The following is a 24,735-nucleotide window of genomic DNA, read 5'->3' on the forward strand; positions in this document are numbered from 1 at the left end:
GCAGCCCCTTCTTGTTCCTTCTCCATAGGCATCTCTCTTTCCATTTTTCTGTGTAAATATTGTCAGCCCTTAGAAACACTACTTAGCAGAGGCTGGCTCAGAAGTGAAGGCTTTTCATTCAATTGATAATTCATTCTTTCAGCAGACTTAGTGAATGGATGACTACCAGTAGCTGGCACTGTGCTGGATGGGGGCGGGGAAGCAAGGTGACGAGATGCTGTCCCTGTCCTCAGATGGCTCACAGGACAGGGAGGCACCCAGCTTGCACAGTGGCCAACGCCAGGGGAGCGTTTGAAGAACCGAGGCCAGGCAACCAGCACCTGCTGGAGCGATGCGGGGAAAGCTTCCTGAGGAGATGGTGCCACAGCAGAATCTAGGGCCAATCAGGGTGGCAGGCGAAGGGGCCAGGTGGGAGGGGAAGATGAGGATGTCCAGGCAGAGGGGGCAGCAATCTGCCAAAGTTTAGAGGCAAGAAAGTGGTGTCTGGGGTGGGGGCATGTGTAATTCTGTGTGGTGGGTGCACGGGAGGTGATGCAGGTGTTGGGGTCAGGCTGTGGGGAGGGATGGGAGGCTGGCGTGCCAAGCTAAGCAGCTGTGGGGAGTTAATGAATGACTCTGAGAAGCAGTGAGGTACCGTTCAATTTGTGTCTTAGGAGGCTTTCTGTGGCTGCTTCGGGGGAAATGGATTTCCAGAGGGCCTTGAGGGGCTGTCAGGAGCCCTGCAAGGAGGCCACTGTCCTCAGGGTTGAGCAGTGGTGCAGCCTGCACTGCAGTGGTAACTGAGTTGGAGAAAAGGGCAAAGCCACAGGGTGACGGGCCGTCAGGAGTGAGGCGTGGGGAGCAGTGAACAGGAACTCCTGGGGTTCTTTCTGGTTTGGGTGAAGAGTAGCAGAATTGAAGGGAAGGAAGAGGATGAATCCAACTTTGGAAATGTTGGTCTGAGCTCCCGAAGCTCCTTCACATGGATCCGTGGACCTCAGGGCAGAGGTCTCGTGGGCAGTCCTCACTTTGAAATCATGAGTGTGAAAATTAGATCACCCCATGAGTGACGTGTAAGAAGGTGGAAGGAATAAAGAGAAAAATCTTGGCAACGTGGAAGAGGTGAGAGGAAAAGCAGTAGAGACGTAAGCTAAGGGAGAATTCTAAGAGGATGATAGTGTTGGCTGCTGCCGAGAGTTCAAGAAAGGTAAAGATGGAAAGAAAATGTATTTGAACTTTGCAATAAGAAGGGATTGTTGACTCAGACGAGAGTGGTTTCGGTGGAGTGGTGGGGATGGAAGACCCACCACGTGGAGAGTTTTCAGGAAGCTTGGGTGTGGGAGGACGTGGATTTGTGGTTGTTATGATATGGAAGCATGCATGAGTGATGTCTTTGACCTGTAGAAATTGACTTGACCTTGTCGTTTATACACACCTTATGGGGCTTGATCCTGGAAGAGCCTGCCTGGCCCTCATTTGCTTCTCTTCCCTGATACTGGTCTGTAATTTGGGGCACAGGGAGTGAAAGAGAGGAAAGAAATAGAGAGCAGGGTGGGAAAGAGAAGGGAAGAAGGCCAGACAGTTTCTGAGGTTACTTCTAGCTGCAAAATTCTGAATCAACCCAATGTTTCTTCTGTGCCCTGCATCCGACCTGCTAACGCAGGTGGAGAACCTTACACCATTGCATCGGGGCTGGGAGGTGTTTCTCTTCCCTGCTCAGCTGTGTGGCCCAGACAACAGCTGCCTCTTCCCTCCCCACCTGCTCCTCTAACCCGTCAGTCTTCTCAGACTCTCTTGCCAGTGCTGCGTCCTCGTCTTCTGCCTTTGCCCTCATTTCCTGCTCTCAGAGGAGACCAAGTTCATCAGGCGGGAACCTGGAACCTCTCTACAGCCCCTCACATCTCCATCTCACAGAGAGCGGTGTCCCTACTTCTCTCCAAGCTGGCCCTTCCAGCCTGGCCTTCTAGTCTTCTCACTTACCCTTGAACTAGGTTTCTCCCAAACCACTCCTTACCCTAGAGACTTTCTTAGGCGACCTCAGCTCCCCTCACAGCTTTGAAACTGCCACCGCCATGCCCCTGCCCGTAAATTCTTTATCTTGAGTCGAAACCTATCTTGTGAATTCTCAACCCTCGGGACGTCCTCCCTTGGAGGTTCCATGGAACCTTCAAATGCAACAGGTTAATTAATCTTTCATCACCTAAATCTGTCCCGCCTCGTGTATGTTGGCACTGGCTACCATCCACTCCAGCCATCAGCCTGGGAGATGGCTTCCTCTGTGGTTTCTCCACCTCCAGTCCTTTCCTCACCTTGCCACACATCTGAGTATGTTTCTCGTCTGCTTAAAACCTTTTGGTGGTTAAACTCTGCATTCTGAATAAATCTTAGCACCCTTTGCATCAGACCCCTCCTGACCCAATCCTTGCCCACCCTTCTAGCTTCAACTCTTACAGGCTCCCTCAGGCATCCCGGACCCCACCCGCCCGTCCTGAAGTTCTTGCAGTTCATAGAGCAGCCAGGGCTCTTCATGCACATGCCTTCTGCCTCTGCTTCATGCCTGGTGAACTCCTGCTCATTCTTCAAGATCAGTTGTGCTTGTGAGAAAGCCCGTGCAATTTGTCTACAAAGAATGTATTCTTTTTCACATCAACCTGTCCGTTTACAGCCACCATATTCCTCATTTTTATGCCTTAGATGCTTCCTGGATGCTATTATTACCTGGTCATACTTAACTTAGGATAATTTAGTTTTATTCTCAGATCACTGACTTCCAAAATAATCAAGGATGGTATAGGCCTTTTATTGTGAATTTAGATCTAGTACAGTTAGAATCAAAGTGCTGATTATTCTAAAGAAATGTGAAAATTGACACCCTCATTACTGCAGGTATAAAAAGAAGAGCAAATAGAAAAACGTTTTGTTTGCATGTTTATAAAGAATCTATTAGAATAAATGAAATCTTTTATATCAAAAGTGTTATTGACTCTCTACATATTAATTAGTCACCATTGCAATGTACTTTTTCCTCTTTTCAGTCCAAATTTCTTGCCTCCTCAATACTTTATTTTGAGATCCTTACAAAAAGAGGTACACAAATATTTCTAATAAGATTTGTAAGCATCTTTTAAAAAGTTAATAAAGAAGAGTTGTGGTTGTAGTACAGAGTATGTTGAAATTGGTTGTGGGACTTTTCAGTAAAAATCAGGAAGGCTTAAAAAAATGAGAGAAATCTTTTTTTTTTTTCTTATTTTCATACTCAGGAAAGAGCACTGAAAAGAATAGAACTATATAAAATGATCAAAATTTCAGGGCCTTCTTTTCCGCTTCTGTTTCTTTTTCTTGAGGTGGAAAGTAGCTACGGTTGGCTATCAACCCTTGCGTTCTCTCTGTAAAAAATATTTTCATTCCTCTGATGTTTTCCAAGTGACCATTACTGCTGTATCAACCAACAGTGGGAGTAGGGATGACTCCAGTACAGCTTTTATTGCTCACTGTGAGGAAAAGCTAAAACATCTTCTGCCTGTACGCCTACAGCTACGTTTTTCTTAGCCTTCAGTAGGAAAACCTTTTAATTTCTATCTACCAACACTATGAACCATAAAAACATTCCTGCGATTGCCCAGGTTCAGAGAACAACCTCAGCAAAGGCCTGGGTGTTGCAACCAGCATAGCACATGAGCAGGGAATAGCTGCTTAGCTGTCCACACATATACGCAGGAGCCCCTGGAAGGGTGGGTGTTTGCCAAGAGCACCACCCAGATGGGAAGACTGATCCAACTCAAGTTACTTTGGTGTTCATGCTCGCTCTAGGGTCCTGGAGAACAAACCGAAGCAGAGAGTTGCCTTTCTGGAGAATGAATCATTTATGTACTACTTATAATTTATATGGTTTATAGTAAACATAGACAGCTATACCTATTCCCTGATCCTGTCAAAAAGGCAAAAAGATTTCTTTTTAAAAAATCCTTTGATATCAGGAAATATAAAGTGCATACACAAAGTGTACAAGACAAAAATGTGCAGCTTAATTAATTAACACAGAGCATAAAAAAGAATAATGCCATCTGCAGTAACATGGATGGACCTAGAGATTATCCCACCAAGTGAACTAAGCCAGACAGAGAAAGACAAGTATCATATGATATCGCTTATATGTGAAATCTAAAAAAAATGATACAAATGAACTTATTTACAAAACAGAAATAGACTCGCAGACATAGAAAACAAACTTATGATTATCAAAGGGGAGGAGGGATAAATTAGGAGTTTGGGATTAAAATCACACACTACTATATATAAAATAGATAACCAACAAGGACCTACTGTATAGCACAGGGAACTATATTCAATATCTTGCAATAACCTATAATGGAAGAGAATGTAGAAAAAGAATATATGTATATAAGTATATATATATATTTATAAAACTGAATCACTTTGCTGTACACCTGAAACTAACACATTGTAAATCAACTATATTTCAATAAAAATTAAACAAAAAAACCCCACAGAGCGCAGACCTTTGTAACCATTACTTTGATCAAGAAAGAATGAAGCCAGCACCCCAGTCCTTGCCGCCTCCTTCCCGATGCCCCCCACCCCGCCACGTAGGTACTCACTGTCTTGTCTAAAAGCCTTTTAAAGTAGGTTTCTACTTGTTTTCTGTGGGGCTGCCTGAGAGAAAGCAGAAGCATGGCCTTGTGGGCTGGGGGATCTGCAGGCAGCTGCAGTTTGGTGGGATGGTAGCATGGCAAGCTCTCTGCATTTGTCACTGTTTCTCCCTCAGTCCCTAAATCCAGGCATGGACTAGAGTCTGTTGTAATACCTGCCGTGCAGACTGCTCTTTGGAAAAGCTGCAATGATTCAGTCCTCCAGAGTGTGCTAAATTCCCAACCCCTCACTGGAAATTGACTCTGTGGACCTGCTATGTATCTAACGCACAGTAGTAACTTGTTTCCACGCAATTGCAGGACCTTAGCTTATTGCCAGTGGGTGGACAATCTCAATGAGACCCGGAAGATGCTCTCTCTTAGTGGTGGCGGTCCCTTCAGTAACCTGCTGAGGTGGGTCGTGTGCCACATAACGAAAGGAATCGTGAAACGCGAGATGCACGGCCACGGCATTGGCCGCTTCTCAGAGGAAGAGATTTACATGCTGATGGAGAAGGACATGCGGTCTTTAGCAGGGCTTCTGGGTAACGTACCATGTCTTCTATTCTATATTTTCTATCCTTACTTTTTGCATGATTAGTAAAGCATTGTTAGTTTACTGACTTAAAGTTTTATTTTTGTTCGTTTCTTTGCTTCCACATGTAGGCTGCAGTCGCACCATTTAACCAAGTCCCCTAATTTTCAGGAGCACATGTCTCTCTTTTTAATCACTAGAGCATGACTGTTTCTAGTGTGGCGAGGCCTCGTGTAAAGAGAACATGGAACATGGTGTAGCATTACTAACTGGCTGTAAGTGATGCTGGCGTTTCTGAATGTGTTGTGAGCCAAGGGGGATTTTGAGCAAGGAAGCTCTTCTATTTATGAACAGGTCAGGGTAAAAGGCTGTTTATAAACACATCTGCTCAGAAGATTCGACTGGGTACTGTCAACATCAAGCTAAGAGAGATGCTGACCCAGCCCGAGTACACGTGTGACATTTGACATTTTCTCACCTCTTTCATTTCCCTTTGTAATCCGAGTCCTCCTCTTATTAGCATGTTTTAACTCTTCTGATTTTGTATTTACTGCACCCAGTGGGTTTAGCTGTGTTGGGAAGCCTCTCAAAGAGAAGCACAGAGCGGCATCTGTTCACGGGTGGGTGAGGACGCTGAGCCGGGTGACACGCGCTTGCTCACCTGGTCGGCTGGAGGTGGCTGGGCTGATGTGACTTTGTACTGGACAGAGTTTGCGTCTCAGCTCTGACAGATCACAAGCAGATCATTTGAATTCAGGAGCTTCAGTATGTGGAATGATGGCCTCTGCTGGGAACCACTAACGTATACGGAGCCTAGGTCATAGGACCTAGTCCTTCGGGGCTGCTGATTTTGTCTGGGGACAGTGGGTTTTCACTGACCCTCTCTCAGTACCCTCATATCTATTCTGGAGCACACTAGGTACTTCACCTCCTCCAGGAAGCGGGGGTTTGGGATTTGTTTTGTTGAAACCTACCTGGTGCCGAGGAACTGGGGGCTGTGCTGGGTGTTACCACCCCTGTGCAGGGTGACCCACTCTGATGGGCTCCTTCATGCTCTTCGCTCCACCTACTGGACCTGGAGTCCTCCCCTGAACCTGGCCTGCAGGGGGAGAGCCCAACAGGGCATGCAGCTCTTGGCCAGCTTTGTCATGTGGGGGGTTTGACGCCGCTGGGCTCCTGCTCTAAATAGACACTCAGGAGCTCTGCCTGGCTTGGAGGTTGACGCTGTCTGGACCTCCTGGTGCTTTGCGTCCCTGGGCCCAGGTGGGCCTGCCGGATGTAGGTATGATGCCTCGTTCCTTTGGAAACTCTCAGCCTCACACAGAGCAGGTGCACAGAGGGCCGTTTCCTCCTAGCAGTGGCGCTGTCTGCTCCTGGCTTCCTTCCCAGCTCATGCTGTTGGGAGCCCCAGAAAGCCAGGAGTGGAGACCCTGAAGTGATGACAGCTCATTTCTAACAACAGTGCTCGTTCCTTAACCAGAGCGGGCTGATCCTCTCCCTTCTAGAGCATTTTTGGTTGGGAGAACCTGGGGGCAGGGTGATAGCAATAATAACGATAACGCCAGTGTCTCTGTGGTATTTAATGACTCAGAAAAATGCTTCCACCCCAGTGACGGTGAGATGGGAGACAAATGAATCACTGGTAGCTAGGCTGTCAGTGGCAAGTATTCACAACAGCATCCCAAGTCCAGGTGGTTTTCTAGGATGAGAAACTGAGTGGGTTACTTGCAAAGCTGGATTTTACTAGAGTTATATTCTGTATGGGGGCCCAGGGAGCAGTCTTAGCTTTGAACTCTGTCACAGGAGAAGCACTTCTTCTGCATTTGGGGAGGGAGAGGCTCTGGGGCCGAACATCATAGTTTTTCTTACTAAATGAGGCAGAAAGCAGCTATTTCTCCCTTCACCCAGGGTTATAGCTTACTTTTAATGTCCAGCTGCCTAAGAGACTCAAAATGCAAAATGACTTTTTATTGAGCTATTTCAAGACTTGGGGAAATTGTCCAGGGATGTATTTGACTCATTAGGATAAATTAGTTATTGCTGTTTCAGTTCAACTAACTTCAGTGATTTGACACCATCTATGTGCCAGGAGCTGGGAGATTGAGTACAAAGATGAGTTAGAGCTTGTTCCCGCTCTCAGGTGCCTAGAGTCGAATGGGAGGGATGAACCTATAAGCCAGGAGCACGCAAATTACAGCCCATAGCTGGTGGCCTATTGTTGTTGTTGTTTTGTTTTTTTAAATGGCCTGTGAGCTAAGAATCATTTTTTTTTTTTTTAAAGTGCTTCTATAGCACCTTGGTTTGTTTTTTTTTTTGTAATTTTATTTTATTTATTTATTTATTTATTTATTTATTGCTGTGTTGGGTCTTTGTTTCTGTGCAAGGGCTTTCTCTAGTTGCGGCAAGTGGGGGCCACTCCTCATCGCGGTGCGCGGGCCTCTCACTATCGCGGCCTCTCTTTTTGCGGAGCACGGGCTCCAGACGTGCAGGCTCAGCAATTGTGGCTCATGGGCCCAGTTGCTCCGCGGCATGTGGGATCTTACCAGACCAGGGCTTGAACCTGTGTCCCCTGCATTGGCAGGCAGATTCTCAACGACTGCACCACCAGGGAAGCCCCAAGAATCATTTTTACATTATTAAAATGTAAGGAAAAAATCCAACAGAGATCAGATGTGGCCTGGAAAACCTACAGTTTTTACCATCCGACCCTCCATTGAAGAAGTGGTTACCACGCACAAGTGCACAAGTCAGGCTGCGGTAGGGCCCGTGATAGAGGTCTGTGCTCCCAGGGGCAAAGAGGCAGGAGAACCGTGCAGGGCTGTAGGAGAGGTGGCAGCTGTGTTGGCTCAAGAAAGTAAACAGTTGTCCCCATGCAGAAAATAAGGAAGGATCTCCCAGGCAAATCACGAGAAAAGGAGTCCTGGGTGAGGGGCATTTTGGGATCATGGTTGAAATGAAGATCCACAGGTAGTTGGGGCCATATTATAAAGGGTAATAATTATCATTCTCAGAGATGTATACTTTATCATACAGGAAACACAGAGGTGTTGCAGATTTCTGAGTATAAGAGAGAAAGAGCCATGTTTGTGATTTTAAAAAGTGGCTCTGTTGGTGTCTTAGAGGAGGGATTGGTCCAGAGGTGTAGCTGGTAAAGAGACTGAAGACAGGCAGCGAATATCTATGGATATAGTTTAAAAAATTCTAATTAAATTCAAATTAAAATAAAAAATTAAATTTAAACTAAATAGAAATCAGTTAAACAAAATTAGTGAATTTTAATTTTGGTGTATTAAAAAAACTCTACAGCCAGATCAAGTAGAAACTGAATAGAAAATATGATTTGATGATATAAAATATATTAACAACATCGATTATGAATGGCTAGGAGGAAATCATAATTTTCTCGGTACTGAAATGGCATTTGAAAATGAAATTCAGGATCCATTCCCGATAAAAACTCTTAGTAAAAGACTAGTTCCTTAACTTGAAAAAAGGGTGTCAAGCCAATAGCAAATGTCATATTTAATGTTGAGCCACTAGGAGCACCTCCAGTAAAATAAAGTACAGAACAAGGCTGCCCGCTCTCATGTTATTTAATGTACTTTTGGGAGAGCCTGACAACATAGTTGGACAACATGAAAAAATGATACCTTCATGTTGGAAAGGAGGAATCAAAATTATTATTTACTGAAATTAAGAGATTAAGTAGGGGCTTCCCTGGTGGCGCAGTGGTTGAGAGTCTGCCTGCCAATGCCGGGGACATGGGTTCGAGCCCTGGTCTGGGAAGATCCCACATGCCGCGGAGGGGCTGGGCCCGTGAGCCACAACTACTGAGCCTGCGCGTCTGGAGCCTGTGTTCCGCAACAAGAGAGGCCGCGACAGTGAGAGGCCCGCGCACCGCGATGAAGAGTGGCCCCCGCTTGCCGCAACTAGAGAAAGCCCTCGCACAGAAACGAAGACCCAACACAGCCAAAAATAAATAAATAAATAAATTTATTTAAAAAAAAATGTATGCTGGTCATCACTCCATGGCAGTATATAGCGATATTAAAAAAAAAAAAAAAAGAGATTAAGTAGCTAAAATAATGTAGAATCAACTAAAGTTATAACAGATAATGGGAGTGTCCAGTAAGTTTGCAAAGGTTACAAGCATGCAGACATCTATAGTTTTTTTGAGTATCCCAAATAAGCAATTAGAAAATATAATTTAAAAAATCCACTCACAATAGCAATAAAAATTTAAAATATTAGAAATAGAATTTGTCAGAAATATTTAGTACCTAGAGAAATAAAAATAAACAATCCTAGTAAGAGAGAGAAGGATTTTTAGAAAATGGAGGGTGTACCTTGATTGATTGATTGATTCACTCATTCGAGAGTGATGACCCAAGAGCCAGAGGCAAACCCCAGCTTCCTCACTAACTAGCTCTGAGACCCTGGGCACATTTCTTAACTTCTCTAGGCCTCAGTTTCCTTATGTTTGAAATGGGGACCATCACCACGAGAAGACAAGTAATACATGTAAAGTGCTCAGAACGGTGCCTGGCATGTTGGAAGCAATCAAACAACAAGCAAATTAAAGTACCAGGAGGAGAGGAAATTCAGGAAGGAGAGGTTCAAGGTGCTGTGAGAGCTGATAAGGGGGGTTGCCTAGTGGTCAGTGCTAGTCCCTGTTTAGTTCTGCGTGGTCCCCTGACCTCTCTTTTTTTTTTTTTTAATAAATTTATTTATTTATTTACTTATGGTTGAGTTGGGTCTTTGTTGCTGCGTCTGGGCTTTCTCTAGTTGTGGTGAGCGCAGGCTACTCTTCGTTGTGGTGCGCAGGCTTCTCATTGTGGTGGCTTCTCTTGATTCGGAGCACGGGCTTTAGGCGCGTGGGCTTCAGTAGTTGTGGCATGTGGGCTCAGTAGTTGTGGCTCACGGGCTCTAGAGCGCAGGCTCAGTAGTTGTGGCACACGGGCTTAGTTGCTCTGCGGCATGTGGGATCTTCCTGGACCAGGGCTCGAACCTGTGTCCCCTGCATTGGCAGGCAGATTCTTAACCACCGCGCCACCAGGGAAGCCCGACCCCTCTGTTTAAAGCAGAGATACCCTCCATGTAGTAAGTGCTTGATTGTCACCTCAGGCAAGAAGGGCACACATTGTCTATTTCCATCCTCCTCCCCAAAGGGTAAGAGTCCGAAGAGCATGAAAGATGTAAAAATTAAAAACAAATGGTTAGGTTTTAGGAAGCAGTGTGGGTGGAGGCAGGCAGCCTCGTGGCCGCACAGGAGGGAGTTCTGGAGTCAGATCCCTGGGCTCAGACCTTGGGCTCCACCACTTGCCAGCTGTGCAACTTCACATGAATAACTTAAGTTTTTTTCACCTGCAAAATGGGGGTTGGAACCTAGAGAGTGTGAGGACTAAAGGTGATAATTTATGCAATATACTTACTACGGTGTCTGGCACATAATAAATGCCAAGTAAGTATTAGCTATGACCATTATCACTTTTACAGATTTTTGTATGTAATACAGGTTCACTAGGAACATTGTTTTCTGGGGAAAAAAATGTTTGTGAAGAAAACCTTTTTTCTGATTTTTAAATTTATTAGTTAATTATAGAAATTTGAGGGACTTCCCTGGTGGTGCAGTGGTTAAGAATCCGCCTGCCAATGCAGGGGACACAGGTTCGAGCCCTGGTCCAGGAAGATCCCACATGCCACAGAGCAACTAAGTCCGTGCGCCACAACTACTGAGCCTGTGCTCTGGAGCCCACGAGCCACAACTACTGAAGCCCACGTGCTACAACTACTGAAGCCCGCATGCCTAGAGCCCGTGTTCCACAGAAGAAGCCACCGCAATGAGAAGCCTGCGCACCGCAACAAAGAGTAGCCCACGTTCACAGCAACTAGAGAAAGCCTGCGCGTAGCAACGAAGACCCAATGCAGCCAAAAATAAATAAATAATAAATTTATAACAAAAAAATTAAAAAAAATAAAAATATCAGAAAAGTATTTTAAGAAAAAGAAATTTGGTAAGGTTCCGAAAAGCATAGAGAAGGAAGATTAAGTCCTTAATCTTATAATGTACTGCTAACCACAGTTACCATTTTGGTGTGTATCTTTCCAATATTTTTATGCATAATTTTGAATCTTATATATGATTACCTGTATTATATATGTATGTGTATTTGTGTACACACACATATATAATTTTCCAACCTGTCTTTTCCCTGTTTAATATATTGCACATATTTTCCTCTATTATTAAGTATTCTATACCATGCAATTCTTTGCGCCTGGTATCACATTTGATGCCATAAAAGCTGACTAAGATTCATCAGTAAAACTCTGTTTTGCCCTCTGCCTCGCTCATATTTCTGTCCTATTATTATTAATCCTGAGTCTACAGGTATGCACATAAAGTGGAAGGAAAATAAGACAGAATGAACATAAGAAGTATGTAGCTGTATCCTTCATTAGCATAGAGATCCCCAGCTGTGGCCATTAGAGATGAGATTAAAGTAAGAATAGAGGATGGAATCTGGTATAAAGTAACAGCACCCATTTGGCTGATGAGGAAACCGAGGCACAGGAAGGTTGAGTGAGTTGTCCACAGCCGCACCAGTCGTAAAAAGTGGAGGCAGGAATCAAATCCAGGCTGTCTGACTCTAGTCCCCCGCTATTTTCTGGCCCAACAGCTACCCTGCAGTTCCTTGGGAGCTGAGACTTAAAGTGGAGTGTGTGTTATGTTATGTCAGGATGACTCCTTTAGAGCGTTGTCTGAAGTTGCCAGAACTTTCACTGGCAAGTTAAAATGTAATCTCCAAGGTAATTTTACAAGCTGTTTTTTATGGTGCTGATCTTGGAGGCTGAGAGCAGCACAAACTGTGGAGTCTCATCATTGATGTCCGTTTCCTGGGCTTTGTGAGTTGAAGTCACCCCCATCCTGAGGAGGCTGGCTCCCAACAGAGATGTGTTAAAACTCCAGGCTGAAGTGTACAAGTACTTGAGGAGAAAAGGTCTCTTTTTTAGGAACTGTTATTGAAAGAGCCAAGTAATAAAGTGGAATTTGTAAATGAAAGTGAGAAAAACAAGCTGATTTCCAGCAAACTATACTTGACTAATATAAAGTGAAATGCACTTTCCCCTCCTGGTCTGAAGCCTTTTGTTGAGTCATGAAAATGGCTTGGGGAGTCTTTATTTTTCAGAGTCCTTGTTGCCATTGGGTTGGCACATGTCAAAGAGCCAAATCTATTGGTTATTTTAATAAACACCAGTGTGTGATCTTGGCTATTTAATAAAGAGGAAAGGGATGCAAAGTAGTGCTTCCTTTCAAAGGCAGCAAAGTGAGTCACTTGCCACATGTGCTTCATGTCACCCTTTTCAGCATGTATAGTTACAGTGTGGTATAATTTTTCAGAATGACTGTATTTTGCTATTGAACTGAAAAATAAAATCATTTAAAATTTATTTATTTATTTGTTTATTTTTCAGGTTGTAAATAATTTCATTTTTTAAATATATAGATATTCAACTGATCACTTAGTTCTTTAGTTAAATAATATATAGAAGATTAAAACTGGCTTTGTGATTAGTAATAGAAAATCTCTAGCCCATTTTTAATCAGAAATGCCTTTGGGGTTCCATCCCTCCAGACTGAAAAACCTTGCTATGGAGCAGAAGTGGTGATGTGGTATATTAATTTTGTATGCTGCAACTTTACCGAATTCACTTGTGAACTCTCGTGGTTTTCTGGTGGCATCTTTAGGATTTTCCATGTATAGTATCATGTCATCTGCAAACAGTGACAGTTTTACTTCTTCCTTTCCAATTTGGATTTCTTTTATTTCTTTTTCTTCTCTGATTGCTGTGGCTAGGACTTCCAATACTTTGTTGAATAAAAGTGCTAAGAGTGGTCATCGTTGCCTTGTTCCTGATCTTAGGGGAAATGCTTTCAGCTTTTCACTGTTGAGTATGATGTTAGCAGTGGGTTTGTCACATATGGACTTTATTATAAGAGAGCTGGTCTCAGAGAGCTGGGACTCCAGAGCAGGAAGCTGGGCTCGGTAAGAAATAGATTGGGGGTCTTGTAGCTGCAGCACGGGAGCTGCTGTCTTTGGGGAGTGTGGCTTAGGTTGTTGCCAAACTTTTTCTGCATTTTAAAAAAATATTATTTATTTATTTATTTACTTTTGGCTGTGTTGGGTCTTCGTTGCTGCATGTGGGCTTTCTCTAGTTGCGGCGAGCGGGGGCTACTCTTCATTGCGGTGCATGGGCTTCTCATTGTGGTGGCTTCTCTTGTTGCAGAGCACGGGCTCTAGGCACGCGGGCTTCAGTAGTTGTGGCATGCGGGCTCAGTAGTTGTGGCTCGCGGCCTCTAGAGCGCAGGCTCAGTAGTTGTGGCTCACGGGCTTAGTTGCTCCACGGTATGTGGGATCTTCCGGGACCAGGGCTTGAACCCGTGTCCCCTGCATTGGCAGGTGGATTCTTAACCACTGTGCCACCAGGGAAGTCCTTTTTCTGCAGTTTTATGCTCCATGTCTTGTGGTTCTCAAGCTTCTCCTAGTCACAACGCAAGATTGCAATATGATGCTTTTGGAAAGCAGCTTTTGTCAGGTGGACCGGAATTAAGGGTTATTAAGGAAAGTTGAGGTGGCAGCTCCTTATGTGTGGGCATTGGGGGTGGGTTGAGGCTGGACCTGAGTTTCTTCTCTTGTCTCTAACTCACCCTCGGGTTCAGGCGGGGGAAACAGGCTGCAGGATGGGGGTGTCGGTGGTATTGATAGTTCAGACTGTTACAGAGGGTCTTAAAGAAGCCGTCCATTTACCTGATTGTGATGAAGCAGCACAGATGACTGAACTCTAATGTTTGTTTGCTTTTGACTGGACTTTTATAGAGCCTGCATGGTGATACAGCACTTACATCATGGGAAAAGCAAATGAATAATTGGCAACTAGAGTTGGTTTGGGAGACATAATCATATGGGGGAGAATAATAAAGGTACAGTTTCAGTTATGAGGCTCAGCTGGGCACTGTTGGTGGGCAATAAATAACTGCTGGACGAATGAAGGAAAGAATGAATGAATGTCAGGACACGTTTAGCAGGTAGCCAATGTGGCAGTCCAGGATCTGTGGATCTGAGAGTACTTTCTGAGCAAAAAACTGAAATTTGTGAATGCTTTTAAGAGGTAGGATCAGAAATAGTGCTGGGCTCTCTAGGTGGAAACTGCAATTTCCTATCAAAGAATGTTCTTTTTAGCCATGGCTAGAGACCTTAGGAGGGAGAGTATACTTGTAATAATTAGAATGCAGACGGAAAGATAATGCCTTTGACTTAGGACTGTATGAGTCTGACTGTATGGGCACACATGCCTTCAGCTCTTTGAGAGGGGCTGTGAGTAAGGTGGCGACAGCCCTGGCTGCTAGAACTGCCGCCTGAGGGAGATCTTGTAATATTTATAATAGCAACACTTGTGAGAAGTGCCACCCTGGAGAAGTACCAGGTGCAATGAGGACGTTTTTTGCAGGGGAAACTGACATGGTCAAGGCTACTTTGAGGGGATGACATTTAAGCTGGGCTCTGAAGATAAACGGGGGTTAGGCAGGCATGTGTGTGGGGAAGAGGAATCGGATGCGGCAGGGAGGAGATGAGCACGGAACATGGAAGGAACTTGGCCCGTGAAGGCTCTGAGTGGAAGAGCAGCTGGGGGCCTTCAAGGAATGAAAAGATGGCCAGTGTGTCTGGAAACTGTGTGAGAGCAGAGGTGTGGCATGAGGTGGAGGTAGGCAGGGGCTAGATCATACAGGCCTTCCACGTCACGTAAAGAACGCAGGCTTTGTTCGAAGAGCAGTGAAAGCCATAGGAGGTTGAAAGTAGGGGAGAGGCGGGACCTTATTTACGCGTAACGCTCTGGAGGGGCCGAGGGGGATTCGGGGCCCAGTGAGGAGGCTGGTGCAGTCCAGGAAAGGCAAGATGGCGTTTGGACTACGACCATGGCCATAGAGTTGGGCATAAAATTTAGTGATTTTAAATGTGTGTGTGGGCGTGGGAGGTGGTGATGGAGAGGGCAGGGGTGAGGAATAACCAAGTTCTCAACACGAAAATTGAGTAATAAGCAAAGTAGCCATTCCCAGAGCTGGGGATCACTGGAGAGAAGGGGAGGATCACGAATTTCACTTGTGGCTATGCCGAGTTCCAGATCCTGGGAGACAGGTGCCTGAGTGGAGAGGAAGTATATGAAAAAGGCAGCCTTTTGAGTTAGTGGAGAAAAGATAAATTAATTCAGTAAAATGGTGTTGGGACAGCTGGCTAACCATCTGGAACAAAATAAGTATAATCCAGACTTTGTCATATACCTGAATAAATTCCAAATGGATTAAGCACTTCAGTGTAAAAAATAAAACCCTAAAGATGCCAGGATAAAATACGGGAAACATTTATATAATGTTAACTTGGGAATATTTTTCTAATAATGGCACCAAAGGGAGAAACTATAAAAAGAAAGGTTGAATTGGTGGATTACGTGAGAAAAGGAAAACAAAAATCTCCATAAGTAAAGTTAAAATTGAAATGGTAGGTTGAAAAATGTTTGTGACATGTGACAAAACAATATTACTGAACTTGTGAAGAACTTCCGCAAGTCAGTAAGAAAAGTGAGTGCCTGAAAGGGAAAATTGGGCAAAAGACATAAAAAGGTAATTTGCAAAAATAATACAAATAATAAACACATGAAAAGTGTTCAACTTCTTTAGTAATCAAAGCAGTGCAAGTTAAAAAATCAGGCACCACTCTGTCAATCAAACTGGAAAAACCTTTTTTATTTTTTTAATAGTGTGAAGTAGCTGCAAGGGTGTGGAAGAGGCACTAACCTCCGTTGGTAGGAATAAAAACTAACACTTTCTGAAGTTGAGTTTCACAGTTTCAAAAGTCATAAAATTGTACATATTTATCAATACAGCCGGCTGTCTTTATCCGCCTGGGTTCCGCATCTGCAATTCAACCAAGCGTGGATCCTGTACTATGTTTAGGATCCGAGATTGGCTGAATCTGCGGATGCGGAACCTGCGGATATGGAGCGTCAAGTAATGGACTTGAGCATCCGCGGATTTTGATATCTGCGGGAGTCCTGGAACCGATACCCCGAGGTACGACTATTTACTAGATAATTAAGCCTGTTGGGGTTTTTCCTAAGAAAAATATTACAAAGATTTTTATCTATAAAGAAGATTATAATACTGAAACATTGAAATCTTATGGTTATTAATAGTATGGATTTTTTTTTTTTTGTCCAGAGTGCTTGGTTTTTGTTTGAGATGGTAACAGGAAACTTAAGTTACTAGGCACTCACAACTCTCTCTTTCCCCACCCTCCTCTGCCCCCCTTATATTGTCAACTTTCCCTTCTTTTAGGGCAGCTCAAGGTTTAACCATGGCAGAACACATAAAAATTGGTATATCCTTAGGTGCCCACTTGTGGATCGTTTGTGAGTAATTTGCATTTTTCTCTAGAAAGAGTGATGCATTTCATCAGTTCTCTTTGGTCACAGGCATACCCAAAGAAATTATTATTACTGCCAAGGGTGCTCTATAGAGCTGAGCAGAAAGCTGTAATGTCAGGAGATTGAGGTTCATGGTTTGTAAGAGAGCTCAGGACATTTAAAGGTTTTTTAAGGATACGAAGTTAAGTGACAGCAAGGATAAGGTCTTAACACTCAACTCATAATTTGCTTCTATATAGAAAGTTGAATTGAAATCTAAACTAGGTGAGAAGGTCAAAAGAGAGCATTTCAATATTTTTTAACAACTAAAGACTAACAAGCAAACTATTTGAACATTATTTTTGTATCGGTTATGCACCGGGTGCTATGTTAGGCTCTTGGGAAACAAAGACGAATAAAAATGGTGTTTACTTTTAGGAAGCTTATAATATAGCAGAGCTCACGTTTCTAGGCTCAGACAATATCCTTGGATGTGAAGAATTTCCCATGTGATCTTGGAACTCTGATTGTAATCTTTCAGAAATGAGGAGGCCAGGAAAAATGTCAGAAGATGGAGATAGGAAATCATCCCTGTTTCCAAAAGGGGATGGAGAAAGTAGATTCTCATAATTAAATAAAACACTAGAATGAGTTATTGAACAGATGGCTGGTTTTCTTGAAGGACTATTTTTGGTTCATTGTGAATAAATCATACCAAAAAGGACTGTAGTCATCCCTCGGTATCCACTGGGAATTGGTTCCAGGACCTGCCGCTGATACCAAAATGCTCAGATGCTCAAGTCCCATGGTTGGCCCTTTGTATCTGCGGGTTCCACATCACTGAATTCAACCAACCTCGGATCACATATGTATATAGTGTATTTATTGAAAAAAATCCGCGTATAAGTGGGCCTGCAGCAGTTAAAACTCATGCTGGGGCTTCCCTGGTGGCGCAGTGGTTGAGAATCTGCCTGCCAATGCAGAGGACACGGGTTCGAGCCCTGGTCTGGGAAGATCCCACATGCCGCGGAGCAGCTGGGCCCGTGAGCCACCACTACTGAGCCTGCGCGTCTGGAGCCTGTGCTCCGCAACAAGAGAGGCCGCGATAGTGAGAGGCCCGCGCACTGCGATGAAGAGCGGCCCCCACTTGCCACAACTAGAGAAAGCCCTCGCACAGAAACAAAGACCTAACACAGCCATAAATAAATAAATATTAAAAAAAAAAATCACAACCCTAAGAGGTACAGAAAATATTAAAAAAAAAAAAAAAAGTTGTTCAAGGATCAACTGTACAGTGTTTTCGTGACTTGCTGGACCTACTAATCGGATAGACGATCCCTTGATTTCTTCAGATCACTGGAGACCGTCTCTCATGATATGCTTGTGCAAGATGGCTGGTTTTTGCAGGGGGCTTCGTGGATGCATGTGGTGCCACCAAGGTTTCTGGAGAGGTCTGGTTGGGGGTGGGGAGAGGGAGCCCTTGATGGTTGGATCTTTCCCCCCTTTCTTCACCTAGAGCAGCTCCTGTGTTGTCTGGTTTTGTATTGGGAATCCCTTTCATTTTGTTTGATAGAGAACTTCTCCTACCAAAGAAAAAAGTTTGAAAGCCCCTGGATTAATTGGTGGTGGGTGCATGCTTGGTTGAGTATCTGTAACCGCCACAGTACCCATTAATGGACTGATATCACCTGAATCTCCAGGGACACTGCTCTTGACTTTTCTCCAAGACCTGTTGACAACTTCAAAGACAAGCTTAATGGTTTTTGAATGACTCCAGGGGGAAGGATAGCTAAAAATTGGACAGAAAAATCAGGAATCAAAGCTGTCAACCTTAACAAGAAGAAACCTAATAGGGATAAATGTCGAATTCTGTACTTAGGTCCCCAAATTGAATTGCACAGGGTGGGGAGAGGCATATGAAAAAAGATTTAAGAATTTTAGTTGATTTCGATCTCCGTATGTCACCAGCATGATGGGCTTCCAGAGGTGCTAATAAAAACCTAGCCTGTTTAAACAAAGCATAATGTCTCGGCTCAAAAGTTGTTTCCTCAAGGAAGCCTTTCTGGAACTTTCTCCCCGAGTGTGTCAGGCAAACCTGTTCCAGGTCTCCCAGGCCCCTGGTACTTTCTTCCCCAGAGCACTGCCTGTACATTGTCTGCATGGTGCGCTTGACTGTCTCCTCCGCTGGACGGGGCACCAGGCCTGGTGGGTTGGTTTCTGTCTCTAGGGCCTGAACAAACGCCTGGCACACGTTAGGCTTTCAGCAAGTGTTTGTTGAACAAAGGATGCAATTTTCAGTTCTGGGAGCCATCTTTTAAAAGGAATGTGGCCAAACCAGGGTATATTCAGAGAAGGGTAGTTAAGAAGGTGGTTAGTCTCAAAAAATTTTCCTATGAGGAATTTGAATATACTGGGCATGGATAATGTGGAAAAGTGCAGATATAAGGGTCATAAACTAGCTTTTTTCAAGTGTTGAAAGTGGGTAGTGACTTAGGCGTTGTTGCAGGTGTTGGGCATGTTTGGGCAGAGGAAAGGAGGACAGAGGGGGACTGGGGTGTGTATGAGGTGAAATAACAGATTGCAACTCAGGGTGAGACAGCACTGTAGAGCAGACCCATCCAAAGTTGGGAGGGCTTGTCCTATGATGTGGTCAGAGCTGCCGTTTTTTGGAGTCACGCCCTGAGGGTGAGGACCACCATCAGGATAGCTGAGGAGTCTTTTTTACAGGCAATACGATGTTTAAGTAGAAATGGTCTCTGGGGGTCCTTTCAGTTCTGATGATTTGGTGATTTTATATTCATTCTCTAGAGAGAAGAGCAGAGACAGTTTTCCAAGTTATAAAACGAGGCAGATTTATTCACTCGTGTTCTGGTTGATCTCTTGGATTGTGATTTATGTTTGGGCTGCCACTCATGCCTTCTGAAGGCACGATGCTTTAAATGATCTATGTTTACGCTATGTCCCTTGTTGTTAAATCTACTTTTTGAACAATGGTTGATTTCCAATAAACCTCTCTTCTAACCTTCTACTTCTTTTAAAGTGAGTTTTACTCAAGGGCTTTTGGACAGTAGGAAAAATTGTTTTTTATTTTTTAAGAGAGCTTGGGAATAGGCTATTTTAATAGCTGCTCTTCCTACCCTGTTTAATTACATCACGCAAACAGCACTGCATTCACATGAGGCATTCAGGCCGAGGCTGGGAGCCACCTGGCACGCACTAGCCATGCCCCAGGCCTCCCACTGTGAATGGCGGGGGGCGGGGGGGGGGTAAGTCTTCAGAACTAGAAGAGGCTGAGAAACATTAGGTTATATCTATGTACATATTAGCACATTTAGCATATGTTGAGTAACTGAACAGAGGGCAGAGGAGGAGAATAAAGATAGGAGTAATTAAACCTGTCAGTCTAACTAGGAAGAGAAAACCCACAGATAAAGAAGAAAATAATAGACACTAAAAGGAATGTTCTGGAACTGCAACGCAGTGTTTCCTAATGCAGGTTCTAAGCCCTTTCCAAATTACAGGGGCCTGTCTAGCACAGTGGTTCTCAGCCCTGGTTGCTCGTTAGGATCAGGTCTGGGAAGGGTATTTTTAAAACCCAGGAGGTGGTTGGAACATGTTTGTCATTTACTATAGGGCAGACAGAAGGGCTGGTGTGGGCGCTGGAAGGAGGACAGGTGGGTAGAGGGCCATGGAAGGGGCCACATGAGGGGACTGTCTTGGTTAGGGTGACCCTGGGTGGGTCTGTCTTCATGGTTCTTTCCATGTCACAGACCTATTACGCAGACTGCAGGGGTTTTCTTTGTGTGTGGATAAATTTTAGACCCTGTTTTTAACAGCATCCTGAAGATGTTGTAGTCTTACAGCACCCCTGAGAGCTAGTTATTTCACAGAAGGGAAAGCCAAACGAGGGTCAGAGAGACGAGGGAACTGGTCTCGGGCTGTGCAGCTAATGACAACGCATTTCTTTTGCTGCAGGACAACTTCTGTATATTTGCATTGGTGGTTTGCTAAAACCACCTGCAAGAAGAGTAATAATTTGACCTGGAAACCATAAATTCTATTTTTACCTGTATTGATTGGGTCCCCGTGAGTGCCTAAGCTTTTTTTACAACTTCATATCGGAATCCGATACTAACTGAAGTGAACTGATCTACTGTGAAAGATCCTTACATATTATTCAATAACTCTAAATGGCTTGCAATTGCTAATGGAGAGGACATTTAGATCAGATGCTCAGAGAGCAGCAACTCTTCTCTTCAGGCATCACATCCATTCCAGACTTCCAGAAAGAGGGAGCAATGGAGGCCTGGGGGCCTGGCCATCTTAAAGAACCAGGGATTGGGGGGGCCAAGCCCTGCTCATCCTAAAGTGTTTGCAGGACTTCCCTGGCGGTCCAGTAGTTATGGCTCCGTGCTTCCACTGCAGGGGGCACGGGTTCCATCCCTGGTCTGGGAGCTAAGATCCCACAGGCCGTGCAGTGCAGCCAAAATAAATAAATAAATAAATAAAGGGTTTGCATCCTTATGGGGACGAGGCAGTTGTGGCTCATTTCTTTTCCAGGTTCATTGTCACTATCTCAGTTGGTAAAAACATGTTGATTATTCACGAAAACAAAAAAAAATTACTTTTAGCAGATTAAAATGAAATGCTAATCAGTGCTGAGTTCTTGGAAATCTTTGTGGCTTATTTAGCAACACAAATTGGTTGATGTAATTCTGACAGAAGCAGTCTGGTTTTTGCTTTATCCTGGGGGTGTTCTAGCTGTTTCTTCCCTGAGAAAAGTGACTTTGTGTTTAAATTTTCAGGGTTCCAATTCCTGAATGATTAAAATAAAAGAAAAAAAAGAGTAAAAAGGTTCACAAGCTAGTGCCATGTAGACAATAGATTCTTAAATCTTATGTAGGTATGTATGTGTTAGGGATGAGCACAGAATGAGAAGTCTCAGTGCTTTTCCTGTGTCTCCAGATATGGAAACCCTCCGCATTTGTGTCGTGGGGTTGGGGAACTTTCCCTTTCCACTCCTCTCTAGTTCTTGTGGCTGGACTAACACACAAGACAGATTAACAGGAGAAAAAGAAATTTTCATTTGCGAACATGCAGGTCTCATAGAAATGGTACCTAAGAAGTGGTCAAGGAAGGGAGCTTTTATATTTTTTAGGCAAAGAAACAATATGTGAGGAATTGACAAGACAAAGAAACTTGGGTTTTGGGTGCTCAATTAGTGAAGAATCTAAACAGGGTTTGGGCTTGGGGTAGTCAATTAAAGACGTAAGGAGGTTTGTTTATACAGGCTTCTCAGCCCCGAATTCCCAGTCTCCGGGTGGTAAGGGTGTCCTTCTACTTCCAGAGGCAGGGAGTGCACCTTCCACGTTGGAGACTGATTTCCTGTTTTCAGGGAGACAGAGAGGAGGGTCAGAGTGTCCCTCTTGCACTGGCCATTTCTTAAGTGACTTTAATTCAGAATAATCAATATGCCACTCTGACATATTTTGGGTGGCCTGCCCTGCGTCCCAACAGTGTTCTTTTGGGCTGATTTGACTGGATAAAATTCATTGACTAGACTGCCTAACTCGGGAGGAATTATAATTAAATGGTGACTTGATGTATCCTAGTACATTAAGTCAGTTGCTTGGTCCTTGGTGAACCAATCAACATATCTTAGCCCACCTCGCTCCCACACTTGAGCATTGATGCCTCCGGACCTCAGGCTTCTTCCTTCTTCCCCTTCCCCCCACCCTATTATTTTATTTGCTCCTTCCCAAATTTACTTCCCTCCCGCTCAGCCCAGCCTGAGATCCATCAGGGAAGCTGCCATCTCCCCAGGGTCCTCCATCCCTCAGCCCAGCCCTCGTGGTCTGCACCCTGCAGCGCTCCGGGCAGCTGGGAGGCCTCCCTCTCCTCACTGCACTCAGTTCCACCCCCTCCACCCCTTCCCCTCGAATTCTCTCTTCCCTCTTTCAACCCTTATTTCTTTACAGCCTCCTTCTACGTACCATATAAGTCTTTCCTGTCTAAAAAAGATACCACTCCATACCTCATTATTTTGTAATAACCTATAAGGGAAAAGAATCTGAAAAAGAATATATATACATATATATATATATAACTGAGTCACTTTGCTGTACACCTGAAACTAACACAACATTGTAAATCAATTATACTTCAGTTTAAAAAAATACCACTCCACTTCTGTCCTGTCTCTTGCCTTCCCTTCACACAGAAGCTTTTTATGAAATGAATCAATAGTCATTCTCTTCACTTACCTCCCATTTACATCATGAATCACTGTATCCTGACCCCTGGCCCCCAACCCACCTGTCTGCAGAGTGCTCTTGAAAGGGTAAATAACACCCTGCCTTATTGCCAGATCTTATTAAAGCCAGGTCTTATTGCCTGCCTTATTACAAGACTTATTTTTATTTTGGCCTTTTAGTTATTAACTATTATTATTTTTCAAGAGCCAAGTTTTTTTATTTGTTCATTTCTTGCATTTGAAGTAGTCCTCAGTGACATCCTTGGCCAGACTGAGACTCTTTGCCTTGTCCTTGGTCCTTGGCCACCACGCAACTGCAGCGACCACTTTGCGGAGCTCCCCTCTCTTGTCAGCTTTACAGAGGCCCACTCATTCCCCTAGTTTCTTGTTGGCATCAACTTGAATCAGGTTGATTTGGTGCTCAGCACAAACAGCCTCCACCAGCTTGACCCACACAGGCTTATCACACAAAGATGGGTGCAAGCACACAAAGGTGGGCTTGGCGCTGGTCTAAGGCTTTGGCAGCTTCCCGAATTCCACGTGCGAGGCCATTGGTGGATGAGGGTGGTCTTCGGTACCTCCTGTAAAGTGTTGTTAACGTCCACTACACCTTCCAGCAGCAAATCAATGCCTTCCTCAGCCATGGCTGTGGGTTACAGGTGGAGCCGAACCTGGAGTACACCCTCCAGCTTGGTGGCAGCAGGGAAAGAGAACCTTTTATTTATTTTAGTTTTTTTTTTTTTTTTTCCAAACTTATTTATTTATTTATTTATTTATGGCTGTGTTGGGTCTTCGTTTCTGTGCGAGGGCTTTCTCTAGTTGCGGCAAGCGGGGGCCACTCTTCATCGCGGTGCACGGGCCTCTCACTATCGCGGCCTCTCTTGTTGCGGAGCACAGGCTCCAGACGCGCAGGCTCAGTAGTTGTGGCTCACGGGCCTAGCTGCTCCGCGGCATGTGGGATCTTCCCAGACCAGGGCTCGAACCCGTGTCCCCTGCATTGGCAGGCAGATTCTCAACCACTGCGCCGCCAGGGAAGCCCTTATTTTAGTTTTTAATTTTGGATTTTTAGAAGTAGGAAACTTTTACCTGAAGGAGAGACTTTGAGGCGTCTCTTCCCTGATGTAAGGCTGATGGGAACGACGTTTCTTGGGTGTGTTGAAGTGCAGAGGGTTCAGGCTTCCTCTTCCCCCGGAGGCTCCATCCTGCATTTCAGCTCTACAGATTTCCGGGCACGAGATGAGGAGGCATTAGTCTCCTGCTGTTTCAGGTGTCCCCCGATTGTTGGCTGGGTGGGTGCAACCTTCTAACACACGCAGGTGCATACTTTTCACGTATTAAGTCATTTACTGCTCACAATGATCCTGTCCATGGGGAGATTTAGGCACAAAGAGCTAACTTGTCTGGGAACACCCAGCTATCATGGATTTGAACTGAAGTAGTCTAGGAGAAGCCAGAAATCATTGCCGAACACTTTTTAGCCTTTATCTTACTCATTGGCTCTCTCTGACCCTCTTTCCCTGCTCTCCTTTTTAGGTTCCTTAAATGTTGATTGGTCTCAGAAGTCAAGCCCCCCACCCTCTATTCATCTCCTGAATCCAGCTGTTTTCTGTATCTTCACTTAGATGTCCCACAACCACGTGAGATTCAGCACATTCCCAAACAGAACTCCTCACCCTCCCACCAAACCAGCATCCCCTCCTGTGGCCTCTCTCTGTGAATGACACCATCCTTCATTCAGTTATTCAAGTTGGGTGCGAAAAGTCTTTCTAGATTGCTCCTTCTCTATTATCTTCCACCTGGCTTTCAAAGTCCTAGACTGCCTGGGCCCTGCCTTCTTTCCAATCTCATTTCTTAACCCT

At 44.4% G+C, this 24,735-nt stretch overlaps 1 protein-coding gene and 1 pseudogene across 8 annotated transcripts in view; one reads left to right on the forward strand and one right to left on the reverse strand.

Annotated features, from left to right (window-relative positions):
- FAXC (failed axon connections homolog, metaxin like GST domain containing) overlaps nucleotides 1-24,735 on the forward strand; it is a 98,020-nt gene that overhangs the window by 48,103 nt on the left and 25,182 nt on the right. For all 8 annotated transcript variants that reach the window (XM_036871027.1, XM_036871028.1, XM_036871023.1 and 5 more), the window contains one exon: nucleotides 4,950-5,173. In XM_036871027.1, coding sequence (XP_036726922.1) covers nucleotides 4,950-5,173 — 224 coding nt within the window. The remainder of the gene's footprint in view (nucleotides 1-4,949; nucleotides 5,174-24,735) is intronic.
- Nucleotides 23,102-23,520, reverse strand: LOC118904915 (annotated as a pseudogene).

Source organism: Balaenoptera musculus, chromosome 12, assembly GCF_009873245.2.
Source record: "Balaenoptera musculus isolate JJ_BM4_2016_0621 chromosome 12, mBalMus1.pri.v3, whole genome shotgun sequence".
NCBI classification, from domain to species: domain Eukaryota; kingdom Metazoa; phylum Chordata; class Mammalia; order Artiodactyla; family Balaenopteridae; genus Balaenoptera; species Balaenoptera musculus.